General features: G+C 43.9%; 1 protein-coding gene across 3 annotated transcripts in view; it reads right to left on the minus strand.

The window, feature by feature from the left end:
* Positions 1-10,261, minus strand: part of URI1 (URI1 prefoldin like chaperone) — a 43,753-nt gene extending 33,492 nt beyond the window's left edge. For 2 of the 3 annotated variants that reach the window (XM_033156689.1, XM_033156687.1), the window contains exon 1: positions 9,732-10,261. In XM_033156689.1, the coding sequence (XP_033012580.1) occupies positions 9,732-9,739 (8 nt within the window). In that variant the 5' untranslated portion in view covers positions 9,740-10,261. Of the gene's footprint in view, positions 1-9,578; positions 9,642-9,731 lie in introns of those variants that run through there. The other variant, XM_033156688.1, reaches the window with a different exon arrangement.
* Between the last annotated feature and the right edge of the window lie 263 nt (positions 10,262-10,524).

Genomic DNA, 10,524 nt, shown 5'->3' on the forward strand with positions numbered 1-10,524 from the left:
GTGTTTGTAACCCGAGGTACCACTGTATTTCAATACTGACATCTTTAAATAAAATGTATATTACCGTATTTACCCATATCTAATGCGTCATCAAATCTAATGTGCACCCTAATTTCTTTGATGTAATTTGGCCAAAAAATGTGTGCATTACATTCAAATAAATACGGTATTAACTACACACACAGCAAACTAGCATTATCCAGCACTAAACCAGAGGCAGCCACTGTGGTGCCATCCAGATGTTTTTTGGACTACAACTACCATAAGCCCTGACCACCGGCCATACTATTAAAAACATTATAGATGTTGATATGCATTTGAATGTGCAAATGAAACAAAGCCAGAAAAGCATTTCTGCTCTGGGCCAACAAATAATATAATGAAATATAATTGTTCCTTCAGGTGTTGATTCAGAACAATTTTCTTGTCCATACAGCAACTGCACCTAGAGTTTTAAATATATCATTCTCTTTTTATCTACTGGTATATTAATGCTGTTTAGGGGCCACAAGGGGGCACCATCATGTGAATCACCACCAATATATGTAAGCAATTGCCCAAGTTCTGTGTAACAACCACAATTTATCATCCAACTGCCAATGCTTTAATGCAGTTTCAGTTCTTCAAATTCAAACTTTCCACATAAGGTGGGCAGGGTGGAATAAACCACACCAATTATACTTTCAGGGGGAAATGAAAAATGTATCATTTTATAACTTGCAGCTTTAGAAGTTAGAGTTGGAATTTATCAAGTTCTATTCACTGAATTCAATGGGATATAATCCCAAGTAACTGTAGGCAGAATCTCAACTTTAAAATTGAAATTAACCCAAGAGAACATAGAACTGGATGCAGTCAAGACAAGACTGAAAGGCTATTCGATTTCTACTTCAACAATGAAATCAACTTTTTATTTTATCATTTCTACACAAGTGGGAAATCACACTAGTGTTTGAAACTCCGATTGTTCTAGGTGCATTTTGCGACTGGGAATTTCATTATCACAAGCAGTTTCTGAGCTCTAGGTGCAGTACTGCACCTAAGATTTCAGTTTAAACTGCAGAGTGGAAGGAAATAAGGACCTTTTTCTGCCTCCCCACTTTCAGCTACTCTCTGAAAACCCTCTTAAGAATATTAGGGGGGGGTAAGTAGGGGAAGGACTAGACCATGTGAAAATGAACGTAATATTTTAGCTGAAGTTAATTCATTTTCAGGTTTGTATTCTTGTTTTTAAAAAGTGCACCGAGACATTCTGTTGTTGCGCCCATAACCTAGGTAAGGTGTCATTTAGCTCCTAGCTTTCATATCTGTTTCTAACACTGACTGACTCACATACATATGTCTCATTAAAAAAAGAACAATGTCTCATTTTTAAAAGAACTATATTCCCTGTGTTGGACTTTTCTTGAATGAATACAAGTTATTCCTTAATTAGAAGTCATAATCAACCTTCATAGAAACTTTCTTAAACATACATTGGCACTGTTATCTTAGGGTAGTAGAATGTCCCAAATGAAGCCATGTGTCAGGATAGGAGCACGTTGATCTGCTTCCCCGGATCAGCTGCTGCTTAAAAAAAATACATGGGACGTTTTTAACATTGGCTAAAACGAAAAAGGATAGGCAAAACATCAATAGAATTTAGGGGTGCACACTCAGAGGATGACCTCCAAACCATCCTAAATATATTCGCAGAAGCTTATGAAAAGCTTGGCCTATCACTCAACATTCAAAAAACTAAAGTGCTGCACCAACAAGCACAAAGCAACCCCTCTGCAGCACCACAAATCCAACTCAATTGTGCAACACTGGAAAGTGTAGATCACTTCTCCTACATGCGCAGTTATCTTTCCAAAAGGACCAATATTGATGCCAAAATCCAGCATCACCTGAGCTCTGTCTTTGAGGATCAGGACATTCACAGGGAAACCAAAATGCTTGTTTACAAAGCTATTGTACTACCAACCTTACTGTATGCTTGTGAAACATGGACCACTTTAAAATGCCATCTCCAACTCCTTGAAAAATTCCATCAACAGTGCATCTGGGGGGGAAATTACATATCACTTGGGAAGACAGGCAAACTAATGCCAGTGTACTGGAAGAAGCAAAGATCACCAGTGTCGAAGGAATGATTCTTCAACATCAACTTTGTTGGACTCTATTCCGAACTTAAAAATGGAAAGTGTAATGCTGGTGGTCAACAAAAGAGGTTTAAAGACTTGGCTATGAGTGATTGCCAATGAAGAAAGTATGAAGTTAAAATTTGGAAATTGTTTACCACATTGCAGGTGACACTACCCTAGAAATAGGGCTATTTCTGTATAAATTCTGAAATGATAAATACATTCATGGTGAATTTCAACCCTGGTTTTGGTGAGAAGATTTGTATCATATATTCAACCCCCTAACTTATTTCTGAATGTTCAGTTTGCTTTGTTTGCTCAATCTGTATTTTATTTTTGAAATGTTAATATGCTGCTTAGAGCAACTAGAAAAGCTGTAAATCAATGTTTTGGGTTCAAAATAAAGAGTTCAAAACATGAAATTGAACCAACATTATTACAGCATTCATACACAGGAATATCAGTCTGCAAACAAAATTTCTGAGTAAATAAGATATGCAGGTCAAACTAAGCATATTTGCTCAAAGGTAAGCCCCAGTGTGTATAATGAATCTATTTCCCTAGAAGCGTTCTGCACGGTCTGCACATGCGCAGAAGCATTCTGCGCAGTTCACGCATGCGCAGAAGCGAGATATTGTGCTTCTGTGCATGCGCGATATCGCCACTCGGGTTGCAGACTTTTCGGGGTGCAAATGGTACCCCGGAACAGATCGTGTCCACAACCCGAGGTACCACTGTAATGCTGAACTGCAGTTTGGACATAATGGTAAACTGGGCCTATGGTTGGCTTACAAACTAGTATCTGAAAGTACAATTGGATCCTTATCTGTGAAAACAATTAGGATACACCACAGTTTATCTCGTCTGGATGTAAATAGAAGGTGCAGTTTACTCAAAATGGAAAGTGAAAATGTTCAGTCTATTACCCTGACAGGAGGGGGATTGACTGAGTGAGTTCAAGGCTTACCACAGCTTGTTTTTGTAACTGTTGTTATTATTCATTCATTTCCAAACAGCAAAGGGATAAAATATATCTACACTATGTACAGAAACAAAACAAATAAAAATGAATCAAAATACATTAAAGAAACAGAAAGAAGTACTGATTGGGTCACCCGACAACAAGGGCATAAAAACAGTAAATCGTTTTCACAAGGCGACTTGCTGAAATAATGAAGTCTGAGGTTCATGCCTAAAACAAATTACAGCTGGTGCCAGATTTGATTGCACTGGGTAGAGTTCCCTAACCCTAGTGCTACAACACTAAATTCACACGCTCTTCTTAAGGATGGTCTGACATACCAGGAACCTCCAGATGTTCCTTGGTAGCATATCACAAAGATCAGGGAAGTGCATAGAGACTAAGGCAGCCTTTTGTGTACATAGGCTCCAGGTTGTTTAGGGATTTATATTCTAACAATACAAAATAAAATAAAAGAATTTTTTATTTTATTTTGTTTTGACTAAGGCAGACCAAAACGGCTACCCACCTGTAACTATTCTAACAAAATATGGGCAACTCTCTCAACACAGGTGCACAACAGTAACCAGGCTGCAGCTTCCAAACCAGTCTCAAGGGCAATGGCAAACTGGTTTCTTTTATATATGAAGTGAGTCTGCAGCTCTTACTTCAGTAAACAGACTTAAGTACTGGACTGTGAAAGGTTCAAAATCCTGAAGAAAACTAATATATTTTGTGAAATTCTCCTATTTTTTAAATCCCTTTAAAAATCCCTTTTAAAAACAGCACTGAAAAATGTATAGCTACACATATTGATGACAAAGAACAGCTTTCTGACCTATAAAACAACCTTTTCCTCAATGGACAATCTTGGAAAAAATGCAGTATGTGTAAGTTACCAGTAGTTTAACAAACATGAAGATTCACAGATCCATGTCCTTGACCTTATATTTTTTATATGCAAACAAGTGAACTTGATGTTCCAAGAACGCAAACTATTCTAAGAAGTTTCTCTCTGCAAGAACCTAAGAAACTTTTTAAAAGCACAAGTACTCTCAGGTAAATGTCATAACTAGATGTTCTCTGATAAATGTATTTCTGTCTCTGAGATGAACAGTGAAAATTAAATAGAACAGCTGTACCTAACTATCCTCTCTACAAATTATCACCAGATCTTTCCAATAGGTAAGCAGTCCTTTTAATAAACATTTGAAGCTGCTGAACACCACAAGCTCAACAGTAAGACATTGCACCCCATCCTAAGACTGGAATCAGTCCCATTCTGTTATAAGGGACAAATAATATACAGGGTTACCAGCTTCCCCAACGGCTGTGCTGGTGGAAGCTGTAGTCCAAAACATCTGGAGGGCACCAGGCTGGGAAAGCTGCCATGGGGGGGGGGGAATTCACACTGCATATGCATAAAACTGCTGTCCAGTCTGCAACCTGCTACATTGGGTAAGAAGCCTTAAAGCAGGGGGTCACCAAACTAAGGCCTGCGGGCTGAATATGGCCCGAGTGAGCCAATTATCTGACCCCCCACCGCCGGCTTTCACCGGCGTGGGCAGCTGCCCATCTCTGGGTCGGCGTGGCACCGGAAATAGCTTGTGCGCATGCGCGTCATTTCCAGCGCACTTCCGGGTCTGCAGAGGCCCATACACACATGCACAAGCTATTTCCGGTGCCACGCCGACCTGGAAGTGCGCCAGAAAAAGCGAGTGCACACGCGTATGGGCACATGCTCCCCCACCCTATCAGCACCAGAGGAACCGGCCCAAGGCCGGGTAAGTTTGCCAACCCCTGCCTTAAAGCAGCAATCCTTCCATATGCAGGCTGCCTACTAGCCTTAACAAGTTACAAAAGTATCCCCAAGACCATAGTTCATTTGAGTTAAGAGTAACACCACAGCAGTTAATTTTAGTGGAACTTTTCTTCTGAACCAATAACCTACTTTTATTTTTGCTCCCTCTGGTTTCTTTTCAAAGAATGGTGTCTCACATGCGTGTTAATCACTTGATTATTGCAGCAACCTAAGTTAGTCGTTTGTATGTGTGAAGAAGAGCCATGTGATATCCAGTTCTACTGGCAGCACCTCAGGCATTCTGCTTGTTACTGAAATCCATTCATACTTTCTTCAAGTCATGAAATGATTAAGAGGCTTCACTTTCAGGGGGTGGGAGTAGGATGGCGTAGGTTCACTCTTGAGTTCTGGATCAAATTTGACTCTATGCCTCTATATACGGACTCAACATTTTGGAGAAAACTGTGCGTGTTTGCTACATATTATGGAACTTATTTACACAACAGATTGTAATGACCTGAAAACACCCCAGATGGTACAGCAGTAAGCATATGGGGAACCTTTCCTTAAGTGATTCTGAAGTGATTTGATTTAAAAGAAATAAAGCACAAAAATAACATATTAGTGATTTTTAGTTTGGATAGAACTCCAGTGAGAAGTTAGACCATTTATGCCTATAACTTAATGTCAAGGGGTCATGATAAATAAATGAACCTTCCCATGAACATAGGACAGATTTCTTTTTCAGGTGCTGGATTTTTTTTTATTAGAAAAAGGTGAAAAAGCTGGTGAATCCCTTTGTTTCCCCCTTTATCTATTTTAAAAGATTTATACCTTGCCTTTCAATATAAATTAATCCCCAAAGCAGCTTATAAAAGATTATACAACTCAATACATAGCTATTAACCCATCTTGATGGTGGGACAGCTAAAAGAGACACAGAGAGAACAGAAGGTTAAAGACTTCCCCAAGCTCTTTGGCATTCCTGCCACTGCCTGTAGCAAGCCAAGGGCAAATGCACCTCGCCAAGAAGTGAGGGCATTACGTATCACTTGGGAGTGGGCTTCTCACACACAGCAGATGGAAAAGTGAACCCTGGAGTCAGGTGCTGGATTGTCAATGGATATGCCAGTGGAAACCATGTTAAAACCTCTTCTCAGCTCTCTGGGATTCTTGCTACTCTTGTCTAATTAACACCTATATCATGTAATAACTTGTAGCCATTTTGAGCATTGTGATGGCACCACAACTATAGCTTAATATTGCTTAATATTGTTGATGCTAACATTTTAAACTGTAACAGAACAAAATAACCTCAACTATATCAGATCTCTATGATTAAACATAGAAGAAGGGGCTATCTTCAGCCTTACTTGTACAATACTGGGAACAAGAATCTATCCTCTTGCAAGACAAATAAAATGTAAAATTTCCCCAAAGTTCTCAGTGCAATACAAAACCAAAACCAAAAAAGCCACACATTTTCACCCCATCCAAAGTGTCTTAAAAGCATCTCATAGGGATGGATAACTAATTTATTCTGCTCACCTCACTAGGGGTTGTGGGCAGAAAAACAGAATGTAATAGCACTCCAACAGGAGACACTAAACCATCTGCAAATACTGCTTTTTCTATTATTTCTGCTGCATTCTCCCACATTAGCTGACCTGGTGTTTGTCTATAGTCCTGTCCAACATGCAAAGGGATTCAAAGATCTGTAATACATAGGGAGCTCCTCTGCTCCACTTAAGTTACTTTTCAGTGTTTGTGCAAGCACATGTAGAAAGTACAGACAAAAAAAAACAGCCACCCTATGATGGGCGATCCAAGTATTATTCCTCTACAACACAATTAGTTTCCAGTGTAAACCACACTTTCTGCAGATATGGCCAGTGATGCAGAGGCCCAGTTGATGTTATTTATCCCATATGAAAAAGGAGGAGAAAAGATTATATGAACCAAGCCTGCACATGACTGATGATCATGTGGATGGTTCAGTGCACAGTCAAGGTTGTGCAATGGAGTGAAGCTGCTTGCACCACTTCACCACCACACTGTACCAGCAACTTCTCCCACTGAATATATGAACCATGGTAATGTCTTGCCAAAGTAAAGTGGTGTGCTTTTTCTGCCTTGTTCCCCATGTGGTAGTCCTATCATACCCCCACAGCATGTTGTATGCAATTTCCTGATAGCCAGAATAAGCACAGGACTTCCACTCTGTCCAACCTGAAGACAACCATTGGTCAGTTTATCCCCATCATCCAGCTCTGTTTTACTCCTAGAATAACATGTGGGATAGGCAACAATATATGGCTGTGTATCCTCACTCTAGGGATGCGGGCGGCGCTGTGGGTTAAATCACAGAGCCTAGGGCTTGCTGATCAGAAGGTCAGTGGTTCGAATTCCTGCGATGGGGTGAGCTCCTGTTGCTCAGTCCCAGCTCCTGCCCACCTAGCAGTTCGAAAGCACGTCAAAGAGCAAGTAGATAAATAGGTACCACTCTGGAGGCCACATGACCCGGAAGCTGTACGCCGGTTCCCTTGGCCAGTAACGTGAGATGAGTGTCGCAACCCCAGAATCAGACACGACTGGACCTAATGGTCAGGGGTCCCTTTACCTTTATTCTCAAACAGGAACACTCCTGTTCAGGGTTCCAGTCAGTCAGCCATGTCACTCCTACAGAACACCCTAAGTCAGAGGTTTTCAACCTTTCTTAGTCCTCAGCTCCCTTGACCAACTACATTCTTTCTGTGGCACCCCTGTAGGGCTCAGGAGCCTAGTTATGTCACCCCTTGTCTGCCGAGCTGACAGCCCCTCACCCTTTCTTGAACACCGTCCCTTGTAGAGTGTTCCCTCAGTCACCTCTCCTCTCCTTGGGATTCCTCTGGGCAGCCGCAGCTGCAGCCCCTGGTCTCTGAGCTGCCCCCCCCCACACCCCAAAGAGAGGTGCCTTCTCACACTGCCCCACAGAGACCTGGGAAGCACCCTCTGGCCAGCTCCAGAAGCACCATTCACCTGCAGAGCTTGTAGCCAGGGCTGCTGCAACAAACAGCTGTGCAAGCCTTTGGGAGGCAAAGACGTGAGAGGGCATCAGAGGAGGGAGGGAAGGAAAGAAGAACAGGAGCCAGTGTTGCCCCAGGTGCCACAGCAAACTGGTGGAAAACCACTACCCTAGCCCATTCTGTGCCCCCCTTTGTGTTTCTCTTTCCAAACTGACACTCAAAAGTTCTGTAGCTACTGAACATGCTCAGCTCTCATAAACAAACCACATACTTGGAAGTAAGTTTTACCAATTTCTGTGGACTCACTTCCAAATAAGTGTGTCATTGCAACTTTCAATAGGTCTTTTTTCTTTTTAGTATGTAGCACTATTTCAGCTCTGGTAGTTGCAGTCAAGAACTGAATGCAGGCCAAGTGAGCAAGTGAGTGCACCCAGCACAGAAACCAAACACTACTATTCCTCTGCAGGCTTTTAAAAAAAAGTTTTTATTGCAGGCCAAAAATTTTGGTGGGCTTGTCTACAACTCTGGCCTATCAAGAAGCGAGTCCTCTGAAGTTCAACGGAACTTACTCCCAAGTAAAGTTTGCATTTTAGCCTACAACTCCATGCACAGTTGCCTGGACATAAGCCCCACCTGAAGCACCGTGATTTGCATCCAATGTGAGTTCTACTCAGAATAGACCCATTGGAATTAATGGATTTGACATAACTTTTGGTGGTGTCATGAGACAGTATTTTCTGAGGCAACTCCCAGATTCCCTCCCAAAAGCTGTTAGATTGGCTCCTTCTTTGCTATCCTTCTCAGCAGCAGGCTAAGACCTTATTCAGACAGGCCTTCAAAAACTAAAGTGTGGACAATGCTGATCATTGGGCTGCTGATCAAGGCAAACTGTACTTTAATTACTGTTTCTAAATGTGTTGTGGTGTATTTTATCTATTGTTTTTTACTAGATTTTTATTTTTTTGAGCGAGCTTGCTTATCACTTTGTATTTTATAATGTTGTTTTTAAACATTGGAAGTCGCCTTGAATTCCGACTTTGGGAGACAAGCGATAAAGCAGTGTCTAACAAGGACCTGTGAGAGACCAGAGCTCAAATCCCCAACTCAGCCATGAAGCTCACTGGATGACCTTGGGAGCCAGTCACTGCCTCTCAGCCCAACTTACTTTACAGGGTGGTTGTTGTTGGGATTACATGAGGAGCAGGGAGAATTATGTATGCCACTTTCAAGAAAGAGGTGGAATATAAATTAAAATATATAAATAAATATTAAAATAGCAATAACCACCACACTACTTTCAGGGGTACTAATCCAAGTAGAACCAACACTAAGTACCACCCAGATGAACTTATTTCCAAGTAGGAAAGGTTAAAATTGCACTGTCAACTCACACTATGAAGGGTTTTTTGGGGGGAGGGGGGTTACCAATAATTGCACTGTTTAAAGCTCTCTCTTTAAACACACACACACAGGCAAGTCCATTATACACACATACATGGGGAAGTGGAAAGGAAACCCTCTGCAAAACAAACCCTCCACATGGCGCTGCCATGACACAGGCAGCGTGCCTGACACACCCCCTAAGGGGGTCCCCTTCCGCTCCCCTGCCAGCCGACCCTCGCAGGCCACAGCCACCTCCCCAATACCAGCAGCAACACCGCCACCCCCAACCTACCCCCCCATACCTCACGAGGCGCCCCCGACCAGGCCTGAGGCTCCGGGCCTGGCGTCATAAACACCCCCTTGCCCTTCTCACAGCTACGCGGCTCCCCACCAGGAGGGCGCCTTCCGTCCCTCGCCCCCTCCCTCCCCAGGCCCACCTTCCCCGCCCCGTTTACCTTTCCATGCTCGTCCCGCAGGCGGCCCAGCTGGGCGGCGCTGAGCGGCGGGGCTCGGCCGGCCGCCTCCATGGACCTAACGGGGCCCCGGGGGTGTGAGTATCGGTGCCTGCGCGTGGCGAGCGGGGGGCGGGGAGCCTTGATGAAGGGCGAAAACTAACGGCCGCTCGGGAGGCTTTAGGCCTTTGCCTGCCTCTTACTTCTCTCTCTCTTTATGAGGGGAGGGGGTTTTGTTTTTGGTCCTGCGTATGTGTTTCTCTCTCCTCAATATATATATATATTGAGAATATATATATATATATAGATATATATTCTCCTCAGCAAGGCGAATGAGTCCTATAGAAATGTTTGTGGAGGGCGAAGCGTCGGCTCCGGAGTCGCATCCGCCGCGCGGGGCCCGCCGAAGCCGCCTGGGCCCAGTCAGGAGCCGCTGCTGCTGCCGACGACAACGGGCGAAACATCTCACACTCGCATGCTGGGCCGCGCCGGCGCCGCTTCCTCAGCCGGGGCCCAGGGGTAGGAGTAGTGGGTGCTGTAGCCGCGCCGCCGGGGATAGAGCGTTGTCCTCGCCCGCAGCCTCTGGTGGACTCGGGCCCGCAGGAGGAGAAAAGAGGAGGAGGAAGCTGCGGTTGAGGCCCGTTCCTCGCGCCTGCCTGGCCGTGGCTGTGCAGCGCTCTGGGTAGCCGCCGCCGCCGGGAGGAGGCGAGGAAAGGGGAGGAGGCAGCGGCGGGAGGAGGAGGAGCCGCTGCCGCCGCCGCCGCCGCCGCCGCCGCCGCTATATTTCCAAAGAAGC

This window comes from Lacerta agilis, chromosome 8 (genome assembly GCF_009819535.1).
Source record: "Lacerta agilis isolate rLacAgi1 chromosome 8, rLacAgi1.pri, whole genome shotgun sequence".
Lineage (NCBI taxonomy): Eukaryota > Metazoa > Chordata > Lepidosauria > Squamata > Lacertidae > Lacerta > Lacerta agilis.